Genomic DNA, 21504 nt, shown 5'->3' on the forward strand with positions numbered 1-21504 from the left:
AAAGCGGGGGTAGCTATTCTGTTGCAGACAAAGTCAACTTCAAGCCAATAATGATTAGAAAGGATAAAGAAGGTCACTACATACTGGTTAGGGGAAAACTCCAAGAGGAAGAGATAACTATCTTAAATATATATGCACCAAACTCCAGAGCACCCTGTTATATAAAACAAGTACTAACAGAAATGAAAAACCAAATTAGCAGTAACACAGTTCTAACAGGAGATCTTAACACACCACTGACACCAATGGACAGATCAACTAGACAGAAAATCAACAAAGAAATAAAAGAACTGAATCGCACCTGTGAACAAATGGACTTAATAGACATATACAGAGTATCTCACCCAACAACAACAGAATACACATTCTTCTCAGCAGTACATGGGTCCTTCTCTAAAATAGATCATATATTAATTTACAGTACATATTTAAATAAATGCAGAAGGGTCAAAATTATCCCTTGCATGCAATCGGACCATAGCGCTGTGAAATTAGAAATTAATGATAAAAGATACTGCAAAAATCCCACAAACACATGGAAACTGAATAACACACTCTTGAATAATCAGTGGGTCAGAGGAAATTAAAGAAGAAATTAAACAATACCTACAAACAAATGAAAACACAAATACAACGTACCGGAATCTGTGGGATGCAATGAAAGCCGTCCTCAGAGGAAAATTTATTGCATTGAGTTCCCACATTAGGAAAACAGAACGAATACAAATAAATAACCTGATGTTACACCTCAAACATCTAGAAAAAGAAGAGCAAGTCAAGCCCAAAGCCAAAAGAAGAGAGGAAATTATAAAAATCAGAGCAGAAATCAATGCAATAGAGACCAAAAGAACAATCCAAAATATCAACGAATCAAAGAGCTGGTTCTTTGAAAGAATAAATAAAATCGACAAACCCCTAGCCAACCTTATTAAAAAAAGAGAAGAAAAAGCTCAAATTCATGCAATAAGGAGTGAAAGGAGGCGAAATTACTACAGACCCTATAGAAATACAGAATATCATCAACACCTATTTCGAAAACCTCTACTCTCAAGGGTTTTATAACACAGAGGAAATAGACAGATTCCTAGAAGCATACGAAGTACCAAAGCTAGGTCGTGAAGATGTAAAACTACTGAATAACCCAATTTCTATTAATGAAACTGAAAATGTAATTAAGTCCTTACCTACAAAGAAGAGCCCAGGCCCAGAAGGATTCACTGCAGAATTCTACAAGAAATACAAAGAAGACCTAATGCCGACACTCCTCAAACTATTCAATGAAATTGAAAGGGAAGCAATTCTTCTTAGTCATTCCTGGAAGCCAATATTACTCTAGTATCAAAACCTGAGAAAGACCCAACAAAAAAAGAGAACTATAGACCAATCTCCCTAATGAACACAGATGCAAAAATCCTCAATAAAATATTGGCAAATAGGATGCAGCAAATCATCAAGAAGATTATACACCATGACCAAGTGGGATTCATCCCAGTCATGTAGGGATGGTTCAACATATGTAAATCAATAAATGTAACCCACCATATCAATAAAGCCAAAAGTAAGAATCACATGATCATTTCTATAGATGCAGAAAAAGCCTTTGATAAGGTCCAACATTCATTCATGATAAGAATCTTACAGAAAATTGGAATACATGGCCTTTACCTCAATATAATTAAGGCCATCTATGACAAACCAACAGTCAATATCATACTAAATGGCCAAAAATTGAAGGCCTTTACTTTAAAATCAGGCACAAGACAAGGATGTCCCTTATCACCACTCCTATTTAACATAGTACTGGAAATACTGGCCAGAGCAATTAGACAAGAGAGAGAAATAAAAGGCGTAAAGATAGGAAAAGAAGAAGTTAAATTATCATTATTTGCAGATGACATGATACTCTATATAGAAGATGTCCAAAATTCCATTGAAAGACTCCTAGATATAATAAATAAATTCAGTAATGTAGCTGGATACAAAATCAATACTCAAAAATCAATAGCATTCCTATACACTAACAACAAAGTCACAGAGAGAGAAATAAGAGAGGCCACACCCTTCACACTAGCAACCAAAAAAAAAACGAAAAATTTAGGAATTACTCTCACAAAAGAAGTGAAAGACCTATACAGGGAAAATTATAATACTCTGAAAAATGAAATTGAAGATGATCTCAGAAAATGGAAAAACATCCCTTGCTCATGGATAGGAAGAATAAATACGTGAAAATGGCCATTCTCCCAAAACTTTTATACAGATTCAATGCAATCCCGATAAAAATACCACCAACTTACCTCATAGAACTCGAGAAATCACTCCTAAAATTCATCTAGAATGAGAAGAGACCTAGAATAGCAAGGACAGTTCTAAGCAGCAAAGGCAAGGCAGGAGGCATCACAATCCCTGACTTGAAGTTATACTACAAGGCAACTGTAGTAAAATCAACATGGTATTGGAACCAAAACAGAGCCAAAGATCAGTGGAATAGATTAGAAGATACAACCACAACTACAAACACACTCAACCACCTTATCTTTGATAAAGGGGCCAAACATGTTCACTGGGAGAACGACAGTCTCTTTAATAAATGGTGTTGGAAAAACTGGCTCTCCATATGCTGAAAACTAAAACTAGACTCATGCCTATCACCATGTACTAAAATAAAATCTAAATGGATCAAAGATCTGAATATTAAAACAGAAACACTAAATCTATTGGAAGACAAATTGGGTAAAAACCTTGAAGACATAGGAGTAGGTAAAGAATTCATGAACAGGACTCAAACCGCACGGGAAATATTTCCCAGAGTCAATAACTGGGATCGCCTCTTATTAAAAAGTTTCTGCACGTCAAAAGAAATCTCCAACATAGTGAAAAGAAAACCCACAAACTGGGAAAAAATCTTAGTGAACTGCCTCTCAGACAAAGGACTTCTGTCTAAAACATATAAAGAATTAAAAAAAATCAGACTCCCAAAATTCAAAGACCCAATCCAAAAATGGGCATCCGAAGTGAATAAGCAATTTTCAGATGAAGAAATTCAAACAGCAAATAAATACATGAAAAAATGCTCACCATCACTGGTCATTAGAGAAATGCAAATTAAAACCACACTGAGATTTCATCTCACTCCTGAAAGAATGGCCAAGATCAAGAAAACCACCAACAACAAATGCTGGAGAGGCTGTGGGGAAAAAGGAACTCTCCTACACTTTTGGTGGGAGTGTAAACTAGTACAACCATGTGGAGGTCAGTCTGGAGATTTCTCAAAAAGCTGGGACTGGAAGCCCCATTTGACTCAGCTATTCCACTTCTAGGCATATTCCCAGAAGAACTGAAAGCATCCTACCACAGTGATATTTGTGCATCCATGTTTATAGCTGCACAATTTGTAATAGCCAGATCTTGGAAGTGTCAATCAACTGAGGAATGGATAAAAAAGTTGTGGTATTTTTATACAATGGAGTACTACTCAGCTATAAAGAATGATCACATTGAGATATTTATAAATAAAAGGATGCAGCTTGAGACCATAATCATAAGTGAAATAAATCAAACTCACATGTATAAATACCGAATAGTTTCCCTAGTGTAAGAAATGGTAAGAATACATAAAATTATATGGTAAACATGATTCCCAATCGTATTGGTTTTAATGCATATAATGTTATTACTCATTAGTTGCAATGGTTTTCACCTGGGTTGTTCGATTTTAGTATCGGTAATAGTACGAATAGCTATTCTGAAGAAAACAACACATCATAAAAGCTAGTGCTGGTTTAATATCATCTTGTTTTGAAGTCCCATCAAACTGTTGTACATCTGTTTCCACTGGTTTTAACATGTGGTATCTTACTATATTTTACTATATGCAATAGTATAAACAAAATTTTTTATAGGCAAAGAGATAATGTAGAAACCATTGTTTGTTTTCTGCTAACTGGTTCTAAATACCCTGTAATTTCTTCATTCTCCTGAATAGCTTCAGACTGACTTGATATACTTGATGCTGTAGTATATGAAGTTATACTCAAATAATTCAAGGAAGGAGGCACCATGGTGACTACTATTATGTTAGATTATCTGGGGATGAAATACAATGATGCTTAAATAGTTCAGTTCTGACCTGTGTTGTTCTAATACAATGTCCTCTTTTACCTCAATCCCATCCTTTTAAAAAAATTAATCTATTTTTTTCTTTTTCTTTTTTTTTTGTCTTTCTCATTTTTATCGGTACCAGGGATCTAACTCATGATCACCTGCTTTGCAAGGCAGGTGCTTATGCCGCTGAGCTAAATCCCCAGCCCCTTCTATTTTTTTCTTACTTTTTTTTTTCAATTAAGGGAAAACTAAATTAAAAAATAGCGGGACATATTATAGTAACTTTTTTGTTTTCCTATTAACCTGATTTGAACCCTACTATTGCTCTCCCCATCTTGTTCTGTCTGATTATTCTATATTCCATTTTGTTTGATAGTATCAAGTTTGAGGGTATAGGCAATCACTTTGAAGGCAATAAGTTATACTATGATGCCCATTATGGTTTGACTATTATCTTTTTTTGAAGTCCTGTAAGGTCTCCAGTGTAGGTTTTATTGGTCTTGTTCTGTACTGTTTTGATCAATTCCATTATACCTGATGATATAGGCAACTTTTTAAAAAAATAGCAAGAGGCACAATAGTAACCATTTCAGATCACCTGATATTCTATTTTTACATCATGTACTATGCCCATCCTTTTGTTCTAACCGACTCTGTTTTGTTTAGCCACGTTAGGTTTTATTCTCTCCAATAAATGATAAGAATTGTGGGAGTAAAAAAACCCAAAAAGTGTAATTGTTATTAAAAAGAGAGGAAAGGAAGATGGTCTAAGGGATATAACTGCATGCATGTTTGAGTGTGTAGGATGGAAATCTGTATTACTGAACTTTTGTTGGATCTTTGATCGACATTGTGTGCAATCTCATTGTATGAATGTTCACTTTACATGCTTTAATTTTATAATTTGGACAATTATTTCAAAAATGACAATATGTAATCTATTAACTAGTGGTATCTTACTGTATTTTTTTCCTTGAAATTCTGTATTATTTGTACCCTTTTACTGCTTTTTAAAATTTTATTTCCTTTCTTTTTTTCTCTTTAAATAATAATAAAAAAATAAGCTGGTCACACTCCATCTTTTATCCTATGTAAATTAAAATTGAACAAGGTCAGCAAAAGAGTGACCCCTGAGAAATTCCTTAGCTGCCAGTGTCGTTGGTATAAACTAGAGGAAACTGCCTTCATTAATGTCTCCCCTGTGGGTTTTGCTCTTGTGTAGAAAGAGGAGCCTTGGGGGTCTGTAACATCCTCCACTGGGAAAGTTTTAACCTGGTGCACTGGTCCTACAAGAAAACTTAGTCAACATGGCTTCTGTCACATAATACACAGAGAGTTTATTAGATTTGCTGTTATATTTAGAAGCACTGGTCATTAGTTTTCACCAGTGTGCAATGAGATGAGAAAAATTGGGTCTACTGTTTTCATAAAGCTGATTTACTCACATATTGGGCTGACGTTTTAGCCTGGTGTGATGGCATACACCTGTAACCCCAGCACTAGGGAGGTTGAGTCAGGAGAAGCACCATGAATCTGAGGCCAATTTGGGGGGCATAATGAGTTCAAGGTCAGCCTGAACTGTGCAGTGAGACCCTGTCTCAACAAAGAAACACACAAATGTGTGACAATATGTGGCAATCTGGTGGAGTGTGACCAGCTTGCCAGCTTTTCTGGTTTATTCCATAATTTGATGACCTTAAAACTGCAGTCCTGATGGTCCCTTAAATTATTCTGAAAATCTGAACTGATCCAAAAAGGTCCGAAAGATGACTTATGTCACTTAACCTCTCATTTATTCATTCAACAACTATTTTTAGGGGCTACTGTATTCTCTGTACTGTATCATCTGTATTCTCTTGCTCACAGTGAGAAAGAAACTAGGTCACTGTACTGTAGTTTTTAACAAGTTCAGTAGCAATAGGTCTCCTTGGAGTAGGTCTGGGGCAAACTATGTCTAGGGAACCAAATTTTTTATTAAAAGAAGAAATGAAGCTGAACTATCTTAAACATGCAGAGATATATGCCTGCCCGACAGGGAGAAAAAGGAAGGCTGGGGAAGTATTTAGTCCAGGGTGCTGTAAGTAATTTCTAGATGGATAAAGTATGGGTACCTTGTTCCATTAGTAAACTTTCCCACTGTGGGACAAAATATCCAGGACTAAAGGAGGGGCTTAATTTGGCTCATGGCTTGAAGAGGTCCAGTTCATGGTCATCGGGCTCCACAGTAGAAGACTCATGGCAGAAGGCCAGGCAAAGCAGAGATGTTTAGTTCAGGGTCACTGGTAAACTCAGTAGGGAACAGTGCCAGAGAAGAACTAGCCAGGAACCAAATATGGACCCCAAAGTCACACTTCCATGACCCACCAAGAGGCCCAGAAGTATGCTTTACTAACTTTCTAGATCAACGGTGGTGAACCTACAGTACCCATGCCACAGCAGGCTGTTATTAAAGAAAGCTCTAAAATGTTCACCACCACTGTCCTAGGAAGATCCCCAAACCATCAAGCTGACTTTAACTATCATGCCTGTGGGGCTTAGAATGTGGTGAGGGAGCTGGAGAAGCAGCTCTGTGGTAGGGCACTTGCCTGACATGAGCAACCCAGTGCTGTGAAAGAAAGAAAAAATGGAAGAAAGGAAGACAGACAGACATACAGACAGAAAGAAAGAAGTAATGAAAGAAATAGGCCAGTTAAGATTTTTTTCTTTGTCTAGCATGTGCTAGGCAAGCTCCCTACCACTGAGCTACATCCCCAGCCCTGAATTTTTATTTGCTGTGCTAACACTTAAAACCTGTAAAACATGGCAGATTGAGATAGGAAGATCACAGATTTAAGCCAAGCCTGGTTAGTTACCCAGACCCTGTTTCAAAGTTTAAAAAAGTTGAGGGGGATGGGGCTGGGGATTTAGCTCAGCTGCGTAAGTGCCTGCCTTGCAAGAGTGTGGTCATGAGTTCGGTCCCCGGTACCGAGAAAAAAAAAAAAAAGTTGAGGGGAAGAGAGGGGACTTGGCTGGGGATGTAGCTCAGTGCAAAAGGCCCTGGTTCAACTATCACTAGTACTGAAAAGAGACAGAGTTAAAAAAAAAAATCCCAAATTTAAGCCCAGCCTGGAGTAGAAACTAGATTCTGTCTTAGAGGGGGAAAAATTCAGCCAGAAGTTCCTTGTTACCATTTTAGGTATTTCTGAGACTTCTTTTTCCCTTTCAAGGTATATTGTGTGCTCTTAGCAGTAATGTGCCTTTGCTTGTGCCTTTCTTGTATTTTTCTCAGCTATTTTATCCCCACCCCCCATACCGCGTTTGAACCTTTAAACTGAGTTAAATCCTCAGACTTTCTAAATTTTTAAGTTTTAAGGGATCTTGCTAAGTTACCCATACTGAGCCAAAACTTGAAAGGATTCTTCTTGTGTTAGCTTCCTAGAGCGCTAGGATTACAGGCTATGCTGTACTGTAGTTTTTAACAAGTTCAGTAGCAATAGGTCTCCTTGGAGAAGGTCTGGGGCAAACTATGTCTAGGAGACCAAATCTTTTATTAAAAGAAGAAATGAAGCTGAACTACCTTAAACATGCAGAGATATATGCCTGCCCGACATATGCATGTCGCTTTATAATCTGTCTGGAAATGAGATTTTGTCATTTTTAGAATAATGTATTTTTAACTTACCAAAGCCTGTTTACCCCAAATCTATAGTTTCTGTAGTAAATACATTTTTTCAAATAAACTTACTCATTTTTCCCCCCTCTACTATAATTAGGCTTTATGATTTCATACAAGTTCAAAACAAAAACAAAAAAATCAGATTTAAAAGCTTGCCAGGGGACGAATCTTGGTCACAGATCGTGTGTCGCCCGGGCTGGGATTGATCTTCCTGCCTCAGCCTCTGACAATACAGAGTTCAAGTTCAAACGAAGCTGAGTGGCGCTTACTTCCTGAAGGTAGAGTAAGAGAAACTAGGAAAGTCTGCACAGCTGGCGGCCGGCGCCGGCGTCTCCACAGCGCGGTCCTTGTGAAAGCCCGCGGCGCGGCCTCCGAACACGCGAGGGAGCTGCTGCAGCCGCTGTCAGAGGAGCGGCTGTTGTCGCGATATTCCCCAGGCAGGAAGGGCGAAAGGTGAAAGGTCACGTAGACGGCGCGCTCCGCCCCGTACGCCTAAGTTCTCGCGCGAGTTGTACTTCCGCCCTTTTGGCTCTCTGAGCGGCACCATGGCGGTAGGCAAGAACAAGCGCCTTACGAAAGGCGGCAAAAAGGGAGCCAAGAAGAAAGTGTAAGTGCCGATTACCATAGTTCCCTGCTCTTTAGGGTCCTACTGGAGTCAGCGGGTGGGTTTTTGATGGCGGCGTGCGTCCGATGGCGAGGATGCGATCGGATGCGCGGGCTGAGGATGGTCGGGGCACCCTGGGCCACGGCGGCCTGATTTTCCGAGGTGCTACGTTTCGGCACTCTTTGCTTTACATTCTCGGGTCCGCAGCGTGTGACCCTTATGGCCGTCCGGAATGAGGCTTGCGTGTACTGCTTTGTGGGCTCGAAGGTTGCCTAAACATCCAGACTCTTGATGTCACTCAGAGCTGGAGTCCAGGGAGACTTTGTCCTGTCCGTGTCCATTCAGGACCTCGTACCCCACCTCTAGTGAGACATGGGTGTCTTGACAGGCTCTCAGGAGCCATTGAGGGTGTTAGTTACCAGTAAGTGTCTTTAAGATCCAGTAAAGTTCACAAGACGTGCAGATTACTGGAGGACGTGCTGCACTGGGAGGACCGGTCGGGGTGGGGAGAGGTCTTTAATTTTCAGAGGCTTGTGTCTGGGCAGTGAGGGAAGAATAGCTTTGGATCTGCGGCCCTCGCCTCACTGAGAGGGAAGTTAACTCCCGCAGAAAGTTGCCAGTTTATAGCGTTTGATGTTAAGTGATACAAAAAGGAAACAGGAATCGCAGCAATAAGTTAATTGCAGTGAAATTTAAGCATTTTTTTTTAAATCCAGGGTTGATCCATTTTCTAAAAAAGACTGGTATGATGTGAAGGCACCGGCTATGTTCAACATAAGAAATATTGGAAAAACACTAGTCACTAGAACTCAAGGAACCAGTGAGTATCCTATATTTGGCCTCTTAGGTTGGGGCATGTGTGTTGTAGTAGGTGTCTTGGGTAACTGTTGGTCTTGTGGGACAGTGGAAATCTCAGCTCTTCCTTGCAAGTTAGGCACCTGGATTGCTTGTTGTTTGTACACAAGGAGAAGCCAGACGGTGCTTTTAGAATTGAAGAAAATGCGGAATTTTGAATGTAAGTGGACATTACCATTAAGCCGATGCAGTCTAGATGGATTTGGTGACAAAGGTTAAGATATTTGTAATTTGACATTAACTTCAGTTTGTCTCACTTGTAAGCTAGTCTGTGTTTTACGTGATTCCTATTATTGACAAGGCCTGATTATTTTGTAGAAATTGCGTCTGATGGGCTCAAAGGTCGTGTGTTTGAAGTGAGCCTTGCTGATCTGCAGAATGATGAAGTTGCCTTTAGGAAATTCAAGCTAATTACTGAAGATGTTCAGGGCAAAAACTGCCTGACTAACTTCCATGGCATGGATCTCACCCGTGACAAAATGTGTTCCATGGTCAAAAAATGGCAGGTGAGACCAAAAGTTCCCTTAGAGTGCTTAGTGTTTTGGGGTATGTGACCAGAGATGGCATGGTGTGGAAGGAACCTATCCTGCAGTGTAGACTGGAATTTGACTTTAAGTCCTTGATCTCTTGATGTCAAGTGCACCTCTGCGTTTGGCACACCTGACTGAGTTTATGCATCATTGACAAGCATCATTCTGTTTTACTTACACTTAAATTGAAGCCAGAATATTTTATTGGGTTGTTACCACAGTGTGTTTTTGGGCCTTTGGTGAACGAGGCTTCGGAGCATCTTGAAAGTCTAGTGAATTTATGGTGAAAGGGTAGAGTTGGGCTTGCTTGCTTGTTCTCCCCCCCCCCTTTTTTTTCCTCTTTGCTGGGATAGAACCCAGGGCTTTTTGCTTGCTTAGACTAGATAGATTACCCAGGATAATAGAGCATAATAGTGGCAAAATCTCTGTGGAGCTTCTGGGGAAATAAGTTTGCTAAGCATGGTTTTTTGATCTGTAAAATGGAAATTATCATTTCACTTATGAGGATGAAATAAATACATGGAAGCATGATTAACTCGATGCTCGACATGGAAAGCACTTAGTAAACAGCTTCATTTGAGGCAATGTCTTTGTAGTTGGTATTTTGTATATGGGAATGAATGATGACAAAATGTTTCGGTCCCAGATGACACAAACTGATTATACCGTTACATTTATTTCTGACATTCCTCTAAGGTTTTATGATTGTGTTCTTGAAAGTATTTGGTTTTAAATTGTATTGAAATGTTTTTATGGTGCTAAAATAGGATTTTAAGGGTCTGTTCCTTTTAGTTCTGCTTTTTTTTTTTTTTTTTTTTTTTTTTTTTGAGACTGTTTCACTATGTAGTTCAGGCTGCCCTTGAACTCTTGGCAGTCTCCTGCCTCAGCCTCCCTAATGCTGAGATTAGAGGGGGCCCCCCCCCTTTTTTTTGTCTTTTTTTTGAGACAGGGTCTCGCTATGCTGTTCAGGCTGGCCTTGAGCTCACTTTGTAGCCCAGGCTGGTCTTGAACTAGCAATGATCCTCCCACCACAGCCTCTGGGATTACAGGCGTGAGCCACCACACCCGGCTGATAATGTTCATTTTTTAAAACAAAGCGAAAAAGAGAAGTCTGTTTCTGGCTCTAAGATGGCTGCTTTTAAATTGAGGCAACAATATGATCATTAGTTACAGATTTTCATTAGATCTTAGTTGTGAAATTAAATGTTGAATCCTTAACATGGCCTCAATTTAGAAATACCTGTAAAGGAGTTTTTTTAAATGTCCATTTAATGTTATAGCAATACTTTAGCTGTTACTTTTTTATTAAGATGAAGTCATAAGTACAGGTGTTCATATGGTAAGAGTCCCATGGATCTGTTGTTACAACCTATTATGTCTTGCCTGGTTCTTCTGTTGCTGCGTGGCTATTAAGGCTTCCATGTACTGTATATGGAAAGACACAGATGTAGGGACAGTTGGTAATAGTGATAGGACCACTAGACAAAGGGAGGAGAGTTGTGAGGACTTGAGTGTTTAAATGTTGAGTGTGAGGGCAGTAAAAATCAGGAGTTAGCTGTCTGTTGGTAAATTTGTTTCAAGGCAGTCAATTCTGTAAACTAGATATATTGTGTGAAGGGTATTAACATTAAGCTAGGTGTGGCAGTGCTTGACTGTTATCCTGTCATTCACTGTGTTGCCAGTTTGAGGCTACAGGCCCAGCAGTTGGGAGGCTGAGTGAGGCAGGAGAATCATGGGAGTTGAGGCCAACCTGGGCTACTTAGCAAGACCCTATCTCAAAAAACAAAAAACTGTAAACAAATAGGATTGTGTCTAAAAAATATTCTTTGTAGCATTAAAATCTATTATATGTGACAGCATCTCTTTCTATCTAGACCATGATCGAAGCTCATGTTGATGTCAAGACTACCGATGGTTATTTGCTTCGTTTGTTCTGTGTTGGCTTTACTAAAAAACGCAACAATCAGATACGGAAGACCTCTTATGCTCAGCACCAACAAGTCCGCCAAATCCGGAAGAAGATGATGGAAATCATGACCCGAGAGGTGCAGACAAATGACTTGAAAGAAGTGGTCAATAAACTGTAAGTATATAATCCTGATAACAGCTAATTATCCCTTGGATGAGTGCGACTGAGGCAAGGTGGAATCAGACCTTTGTTTAAGTCTTCTCTGTGACTCTCAATTAAAAGTCCCTTTAAATGAAAAGTTAATTGCTAAGTAAATGTGATTTTTTTTTTTTTTTTTTTGAGTAGTTATCACAAGATTGAAGGATAGGAGCTGTTTTGGCTTTAACTAGAAAATACACTGAATAGCCAGAACCTCCCATAGTGGGAATAAGTGATGAAAAAATGTTTCGGTCCCAGTTGATGTCCACTGATAACTGTTACATTTTTCTGATGTTCCCATGCAGTATTCACATGTCTAAGAGGGTATAATGGAAAAGGCATAGTGAGGCTTGGACTCCGATGTAGACACTAATTTTGTCAGTAGGTAGATGTATAACCCAGACTGTCTTTATGCTGATAATAGTTAGGCTTAATGAGGATTTCAGTGGGTTAGATGAAGTTTAAGTATATAGATGTATTCTAAAGCTTTCCATCAGAAGAAAATCACTTGATGAGGGTGATGGTGTGACCCTGTCATCCTAGCTGCTTAGGAGGTGGAAGTGGGAGGGTCATAAATAAGGTCATGGGCAACCCAGAGACATGACCTCAGGAAGGGCTGCAGTATAGCTATGTTTCCTGTTCTGTTCATCCCCAGCACCCACCCAAAAAACACCCTGTCTCCTCATGTGTTGAGAACCAGACCTTTGTTCTTCAGACTTACTTAACCATCATTGTTTGCAGGATTCCAGACAGCATTGGGAAAGACATAGAAAAGGCTTGCCAGTCTATTTATCCTCTTCATGATGTCTTTGTCAGAAAAGTAAAAATGCTGAAGAAGCCTAAGTTTGAATGTAAGTGGCATACAGAATTCTTGAAAGAAAAAATGATACAGGCTTTTAAGGATGAGTAATGGCTTGTTTTCATTCTGTTACTTGTATTGAAGGTCACTGATTTAAGATGTACTTCACAACAGATTTGTTTTTTCTTTTCAGTGGGAAAACTCATGGAGCTTCATGGTGAAGGTAGTAGCTCTGGAAAAGCTACTGGAGATGAGACTGGAGCTAAAGTTGAACGAGCTGATGGATATGAACCACCAGTCCAAGAGTCTGTTTAAAATCCAGATTTTTAATAGTGATAAATAAAATCCTATTTGTGACAGCTTGCTTCTGAGCATTCTTAAATCTAATAGCTTGGTAAATTGGAATAACTGATTTGACTATAAGCTTGGGTGGGTGGCAAATTGTTTTGAGCTTTTTGGTTTGACAGTTGAGGTGAAAACCCACATATTTCTGTTACTGCATCATCTCTGCATGTTAGTGTTTTCTACGTTTGTCACATGATCTTGCTAGTATAGAGTTCAGCTTATGTTGATCCTCCTGCCCCTTGCCTTCCAGGTGTTGGGATCACAGGGGTTTTGAATTTTTTTTTTTTTTTTTTTACAGATTTTGATCTATTACATAGTTGTAAAGGCATCATGCCATTTTAAGGTGCTGGGATCTGGAAATGTTACATAAAGCACTCATGATGCTTCTTTAGATACCTTTTTGGAGCCCAGTACTTGGTCTTGGTGTAGCAGAGGACATCAAGTGGCAGTGTTTTTGTTTTTTTTGTTCTTGAGACAGTCTCAATGTGCACCCTAACCTGTCCTCAAACTCACAGCATCCTCCTGAGGACTGGGATTAGAGGCATGTACCACCACACCTGGTTTTTAAACCATTTGGAAGTCTTAATAAAAGTTTGTTGGCCCAGACATAGTGTCAGCACTGGAATTAAATCAATGCTTGAAGGTTTTATTTTAGAGAAAACAACTCATACATGCACTTTACTCAGAAAAAATACCACATGTAACATAGGTTTGGCACTACTATTGTAAGTTGAGGGCTGAAAATTGGATTTCTCAGTTTTTAGGGAATATAGATGGCTAAGGGAAACACAAGCATTCCACCAAGAAACAAAAATTATAACCTGAGTTTTAAAAAAGTGCAATACTTTTGTCTCTAGCAACTACAGAGTGCCCAGATCCTTAGCATCTGCACTGTGCAGCTGAAGTTGGTTAGAGGTAACAGGCCTGTTGATGTGAACAATTTTGCTGGTCACTGTCTGGTATTTCCTCCAGGTACTTGCCCAGTCTTCTTCATGTCTCTTCCCAGGCCTTGTTTTTCTCATCCTTGCTCAGCTGAAAACTTCCTCTTAAGACAGTTTGGATGAGAAAACCAGATTTCCATTGCTTTTGTTTCGATGTTAATCTGTTTCCTCACTGGATTATACTTTAGTATTTGAGTATTGGGTCCCATACTGTATCTCCCACTGCTTTGTCCTCCTGAGTTGCTGAGATTTATAGGCATGTACCACCATGCCTGGCTTCAAATCCTTTTGGTAGTTTTTTTTGGTTACAGTTTGCAGCATTTGTCCTGTTCCCTTCCTTTGGTTTATCAGAACTTTCCTGTGATCTGGCAGCTGCTGTTCTGGCCCTAAGCATCTATGGGAGGTCTTAGTAACTACTTTGCTGACCTCAGAGACCTGGGCTCAAGTGATCCACCTCTCTCAGCCTGAACAGCTGGAATGTAAGTGTGCACTAAAGTGCCTGGTGTCTTAAGTCTAGAAGATGGACTGGTAAGTAAATTACTGCCAAGCTTACTAGCTTGTTTTTATATGGTCTGCAGGGTGAGAATGGCTTGTCCATTTTTACAGGATTGAAAAAAATAATACATATTGAAATAGAAAATTCCAATTTCTGTACCCTAAAGTTGTACTGGAACACAGTCACCTCGTTAAAGTCGCCACTTTTCAGCACAAGGACAAAGTTGATTAGTTGCCATGGAGACCATTTGGCACACAACACAACACAATGACAACACTCACGTTTCAAGTGATGCATATGTATCTGCAAAAAGGCATCACCATAAGTAAAATTCACTAAGTTGGTATCAGAAAGAAATTGCAATAGATTTGGATAATCATTTTTTGGGCTTTTCCCCCAAGTTTATTAAAAACCAGATCAAAAATTTACATAAAAACAAGTGTACTTTAGCCTCTACATAGTCTGTACTAGAATAAGCATGACGTCTCTTAAACCTGTAGTGCATGCCCACTGTGGCAGCCAGGCCAATCCACCTGTTCACAGGTGGGGATTTCACTACTCGATGTGAGATCCATGATTACACAATACATGCTCAAAGCTTCTGAGGAGACCCTTCCAGAGTATTTCTATTAGGTGCCAATGGAAAAAACTGCCATTTAGCAACAGTATGGGGGTGGAGGTCAGTCCAAAGTGCAGCTCTCTGATGTCTGAAGATTTCATTGGAAGAAGGTAGTAGGGATGCTGTCAGATTCTCAGTTTCATAGGCCTTGATTGATTTTATAAAGGTACTACCAAGTTCAAGAATAATGCAAGGCTGTTAATCCAGGCCAAGGCTTCTTGGGACTCTGGGTGGACACAGTGCTTAATCCTTCTGACAACTGACAGTATCCTTGTATCCTTAACAGTAACCTGCTATCCTTAACCTGTGGCCCCCTGTGAAAGGAAGCCCAATACAGCCTGGAAGTCTGGGTACTCAAATACGTGATTCACTCAACAGATAGTGTTTGCCATGAAAAACTGGGACTCGGATGTAGCAGGCTCAGTCAGCCTCAACTTGATATGAAGGGGTGTGTCACCTTTATGTTACTGTAACAAATACCTGAGATGACTTCCAGGAAGACAGCAGAGTGGTGAACAGAAAAACAGTCTGGGATTTGCTGTCCAAATGATGGAATATAGCAGCAAGAGGAAGAGGAGGAGGAAAGTGAGTTCCCAGAACCCAGCAAGGATCTGAAGTGAGAATTGAAGCCCACCTGGAAAGCCAAAGAGAGAGACCTCAACATAAAAAGTGGCGGCCAGTGATGCTTTCTCCCTGAGCACTGACTCACTGTGTGGCTACTGGTGACCCCAAAGTACCCCACGGAGAAACACACCAGTAGAATGGAGCAATAGATGCAGTGGACTGCAGTGGCTGGTGAGCTATTCAGGTTCAGACACTGGTTGGTTGCCATCTTGGAGTGGGGTCAACTGAACTTCGAGCTCAGAACAGCTGCAGACTGACTTCATCTAATGGTTCCCAGTCAGGGTGAGGAAGAAACAAGTTCCGGTTGATGGGAGGTCACAGAATCAAATTCAAGCCAGCAGGAGGCACACTTGAGTGTTGCAAGCTGAACAAATTGCTTCCAGCCTCAGCCAGAAACCAGCCTGAACTTCAGTGAAACTGAAAGAGTGGGCTTGCTGGGATTAATCAACACAGACTGGGCTCTGTCTACCCACTTTGCCTGCCACTGACAGAAGGAGACACAACTTGAAGTGGGCATTTTTTTTCTTTTAGTTTCACTTTTTATGAGTGTGAACATTGTTTCTAGTTTTTTGTTGTTCTGCTATTTTTATTTCTTCCTCTCTATTTCTCTCCTGTCTTCTTCACCAGTTTCCCAAAGCTGGAGTAATCTTCCTTTGTCCTCAAGCCTTATTTCTAATTTGTTCCTCCTTTTCTATTTCCTCATTCCCTCCACAAACCCCTTCTAAATTTTCTCTGAGGGTAAAATTGTCATATTGAGGCATACTTACCACATACAATTTTCCAATTTGTTTTAGATTGTTATATAACCACAAATATAGTTTATATAGTCAAAGGTGGCAAATTGTTATTATAGTTTGTCATTTTCTAGGCTGTGTTTGATGTTCCTGTTATTCGTGATTGTACTATTATAGCCAATGTAACATAATTCTTACCAATTGTTCTTCCTGGTATGCCAAGACTGAGATTTCCTAAGGGTCTATAAGGCCAGTGCCAAAGGACCAGGGTCAAATGGAAAGCAACTTGTTGCCTCCAATAAATTGAAGAGGGTAAGATCTTGCAGCAGACTCAAAAGATAGGAAGGCTGGAAGATAACTCTGACAAGTAGTCAAATCTAAAGTTTCTAAATAAGAGCAATAAAGCTACTTGCCATAAGCAATTTAAAAGCATCAACCAGGAATTAAACTAAAAGAAAAAGATAGAAAATGAAAAGACACTTAAGCAAGATACAACAGCTCATCAAAGACAAATCCAGGGGGCACTGAGGTGGAATAATTCAATAGTCAACTACCTGGTCTTTCTGAAGAGGTAGCAGCAGAAGTAATAAAGCAGATGTATGAGGCTCTAGAAAAAAATCAATTCAGAACTAGTTTCCTAGGTAATTATAGAGATGGTGATCATAATGAGAGACATGGTTAGTGACTCTAGAACAGATACAGAGAAGAAAAAAAAATATAGGAGCTTAGGAAAATGATGGAAACCGTGAACACCCAACATAGGAAAGAAATGGAATCCATGAAACAGATTCAAAGGGATTTCCAGATTAAAAATTCTGTTGAAAGTATATGCAGCACAGTGAGTGAGCCAATGTGAGGACAGAATATCAGATATAGAAGACAGGATTATGGTTAGTGATCATGAAAAGAAAGATTTCTTAACAAATAAGGAACCATAAAAAAAAAATCAAAGTTTGGGGCTAGGGATTTAGCTCAGCGGCATAAGCACCTGCCTTGCAAGCAGGTGGTCGTGAGTTCGATCCCTGGTACCAATAAAAGTGAAAAAGACAAAAAAAAAAATCAAAGTTTGCTAAATGATGCAAAGAAGAATAATGAGTCAATTAAAGAGTGGCAGACAATACAAATGACATAAAAAATCCGATCACAGAAGTAATGGCGGAAACTTCTCAAGCATGGAAAAGATTTTGATATAGAGATGAGTGAACATACAGAACTTGAATTAGCCATGATCAAAAAAAAATTACAGCAATGCATAATAGTCAAGATGCCAGAAATTCAATGGAAGAACAGAAAATTAGAAGCTGTTTGTGGGAAGAAATAAACCACCTCTAAAGGATAGTGCATTAGTATCCCAGCAGACTTCTCAACACAAACCCTCAAGTGAAGGAGGGCCTGGAGTGAAATATTTCAAGCCTTTAACCCAGACTGATGTACCTCCACAAAACTATCTTTCAAAATTAATAGAGAAATAGGATACTTTCATGACAAAGAATACCTGAAGAAATTCATGACCACAAAACCAGCACTCCAAAATGTTCTGAAGGACATTCTAGAAAGGTATAATGAGGACTACAACACCAAGAACCCCAACAGAATGAATCTTCCAGTACAGCAAGTAATTAAGTGATGGAAAAAATGGAACCAACAACAGGAAAATGACATGACAAAGATAAGGCAATATATATCAGTTATAACCATCAATGTAAATGATTTCAATGTATCAATCAAAAGAAAGGAGTGGCAGAGTAACTCAAAGAGCAAGATCCAGTAATATGCTGCTTCAAAGAAACACATTTAATTAAAAAAAGAAACCTGAAGACTGAAAGTCAAAGGATGGAAACTAATACTTCATCTGACAGGAACCCAGAAAAACGCAGGGGTAGCTATTCTATTTGCAGACATAGTGGATTGTGTGACTTTTCTCTTATTCAGACAAAATACCTAATACCAAAAGTTAAAGGAGGAAAGGTTTATTTAGCTCACAGTTTGTGGAAGTTTCAGTCCATAATCAGTTGGATCCAAAGCAGAGTGGCAAATGGCAGAAGGCAACAGTTCATGGCAGTAGAAGCAACAAGAGTAAAAAGAGAGAAGCATAAAGCAAAGACTGTTTCTGTTCTTTATATTGTATATAGGCCACCCATCCTAGGTTCTAGGTAACACTCGTACCTAGAATCCCAGCACTGGACCATGAAATCAATCACTAATTCTAAACACCTACCCCCATGACTGCATGAGGCTTTAGGGGGATATCCAAACTCAAACCATAACATTCCACCCTGACCCCCCCTGCAGAGACTCACGCACATCCTTTCTGCAAAGGACATTTAGTCCATCTCCAAGAGTTGCCAAAGTCCTAATAGTGTCAGCTTGCTGAAAAGTCCAAAGCCCAACTCTCTTCCAAGATCTAAGGCAAACTCTTAGTTGTGAGCCACCATACAAATGAAAACAAAGTTAAACACTTCAATGGCACAAGATAAACATTGCCATTCCAAAAGGTACAAATGGGGATACAAAGCATTGAGACTAAAGCAAGTCCAAAATCTGGTAGGGCAAACATTAAGTACTGTAGTTCATGTGGAACATCTAAAGCAATCTGTGGCAAATTGTGAGCTCCAAAGGGCTTGTGTGGTTCTGCTCTATGGCACTTCCAGTGGTTGTAGCTCCAATGGCTTTTCTCTTAGGCCCATTTTGCTTTCTTTTTGCAAGTTTCCTCAGATGATCAAATTGCTGGCTTTTCCAAACTTCTGGGTTCTCCAATGCACCTTTGGTTTCACCTTCAAAACTTCACACATTGCACTCTCGGGCACACTACCTGGGCTCTAGGCCTTCTTCTGAAATCTCAGTGAAAGCCTTTTAACCTCAGAACTCTTGTATTCTGCATGCACCTAAAACCAGCACCATGTGGATGATGCCAACGTCCACTGCCAGCTAGAGCAGTAGCCAGGCTTTCATTTCTTTTGGCTGTAGCAGTTGAGTATCTGAATTGCTGGGCACTCTGAAAACAAACTTTTTATGTCATTGCCATTCTGGAATCTGGTGTGGCTACCACCATTTTGCAACTTGGCACAGCCACCACCACCATTCTGAAACATGATGGGCTTTCTCTTCAAAGCAAAGCCTTTCACTTTTGCAGTTTTGAGGCTACAAAAGGTAGAGACTTGCTACTTCTTGTGATGCTCACAGGCTACCGTTTCTATTTTCCTGGCCCTTCTCAGCAACTGAGATCTCCTCAGCTCTATCTTTATAGTCTACAACTTTACTGGAGCTTCCTTTCTGGCCAAACATAACATTTTAAATCATCCTGCTGGGCTCTTTGCTCTTGATTTGCAACATAAATCAGGCTAAAAGCACCCAATAGTAGCCATGCCACAGCCTCAACATTCAACTGTCTGAAATTTCTTCTGCCAGATTAATTAGTCCACTGCCCTTAATCTTTGTCTCAGGCAAAGTCTCTGGACTTGAGCAAAATGCAGACAAGCTTTTTGCCAAGCCATAACACACATCATCTGGACTCCAAAAACAATGCAGTCTTGTTTTCCAGAAGAAACCTCCTGAGTCTGGTCTTTACCAGCAGGATTTCTAACAGCCTTCTGGTCTTCTGAGCTCTGACCAGAATCTCCCATACAGAACAGTCTAAGGTGCTCCATTGCTACTCTTTCAGGTAACATCTCAACTTTCCCAAACTCTTCCCACAAGCCATTTCTAAGCCATTTTTGAACCACACGGTCAGGTACAGTTACAGCAATAACCCACCCCAAATTCTGTCTTAGTACCTTTTCTCTTGTTGCTGAGACAAAATACCTGATGCCAAAAATTAGGGAAGGAAAGATTTATTTAGCTCACAGTTTGTGGAGGTTTCAGTCCATAATCAGTTGGATCCAAAGCAGTGGCACATGGCAGAGGGTAACAGTTCATGGGAGCAGAAAACAGTAAAACCAACAAGAGCAAAAAGGGAGAAGAATAAAGCAAAACCTCCTTCTGTCCCTTATACTGTATGTAGGTTAGGCACACTAGGATGGGTGTACCACTCACACCCAGAATCCCAGCTTTGGACTATGAAAGCAATCACAAATTCTAGAAGCCTGCCTCCATGACTACATGAGGCCTTAAGGGGAACATCCAGACACAAACTGTAACATGGATTTCAAGCTAAGACTGATTTAAGAGACAAAGAAGATCACTACATCCTTGTAGAGGCAACGATCCAAGAAGAAATAACATAAATATATATGCACATCTGTAACTGCAGCTCTTGGGAGGCTGAGGCAGGAAGACTGTTGAGAGCTAGAGACCATCTGGGGATTTAGCTCAGGGGCATAAGCACCTGCCCTGCAAGTGTGCAGTTGTGAGTTCGATCCCTGGTACAAAAAAAAAAAAAAAAAAAAAGACAACCCCCTCATCTATCTATCTGCACCAAATACCACCAATACCACCATACCCAATTAAGTAAATGCAAAGGAACTGAGATTATTTCATGCATATTATCAGACTATAGTGCAATTAAATTGGAAATCAATGGCAAAATAGATTACTTAATAAACACACAGAAATCATATAATACCTTCCTGAACAACGGCAAGAATACAGTCCCTTGATGGCTCTTTGCCTGGGCCATTTCTCAGGCCTGTCTTGGCATCCTGTGAGCAACCTGGAGGATGATGTAATGTCTCCTCCAAGAAGAAAGCAGGCTCGCTTCCTCTTGTTGTGATTTTGATGTTGCTCTCCTGGAACACCACCCACTTCCTAATGGGCCCTTTGTGTCACCTTGGGACTCACAGGACTGGGAAATGGAGACAGATGAACACAAAACTCAGAGATTAATTTTGCTTTAAGTAACAGTTTGTTTTTTTTTTCTGATCAAGCAGCCCATCTTCTGCCAGCATGCAAGAAGCTGGTTGGGCAACTTTTAACATACAACTGGGGCAGAGTGAGTTCAAACTCAGACTGGAAAATTGGCAAGACTCTGTCTCAGGAAAAAAACAAAGGGCTAAGGATGCAGCTCAGTGTGAAGACGCTGGGCTCAATTTTCCATACCAACAAATACACATAATAAAGCACGGTGCAATTCTTGATGCTTTCTCCTTGCAGTTA

At 39.9% G+C, this 21504-nt stretch overlaps 1 protein-coding gene and 2 non-coding genes across 3 annotated transcripts; all 3 read left to right on the forward strand.

Annotated features, from left to right (window-relative positions):
- The first annotated feature begins 8205 nt into the window (after window positions 1-8205).
- Window positions 8206-13013, forward strand: Rps3a (ribosomal protein S3A). The gene is made up of 6 exons (XM_003476908.5): window positions 8206-8366; window positions 9080-9183; window positions 9537-9724; window positions 11623-11831; window positions 12597-12706; window positions 12848-13013. Exons 1-6 carry the CDS (start codon window positions 8305-8307, stop codon window positions 12967-12969), a joined length of 795 nt encoding a protein of 264 aa, XP_003476956.1. The 5' UTR covers window positions 8206-8304; the 3' UTR covers window positions 12970-13013.
- Window positions 10364-10436, forward strand: LOC111753661 (small nucleolar RNA SNORD73). The gene has a single exon (XR_002788446.1). It is a non-coding gene; the product is annotated as a small nucleolar RNA SNORD73 (small nucleolar RNA).
- On the forward strand, window positions 12083-12151 carry LOC111753662 (small nucleolar RNA SNORD73). The gene has a single exon (XR_002788447.1). It is a non-coding gene; the product is annotated as a small nucleolar RNA SNORD73 (small nucleolar RNA).
- Window positions 13014-21504: the final 8491 nt, after the last annotated feature.

The sequence above is a fragment of the Cavia porcellus genome, unplaced genomic scaffold, assembly GCF_034190915.1.
Source record: "Cavia porcellus strain 051 isolate PalLab524CR breed Dunkin Hartley unplaced genomic scaffold, mCavPor4.1 scaffold_14, whole genome shotgun sequence".
Lineage (NCBI taxonomy): Eukaryota > Metazoa > Chordata > Mammalia > Rodentia > Caviidae > Cavia > Cavia porcellus.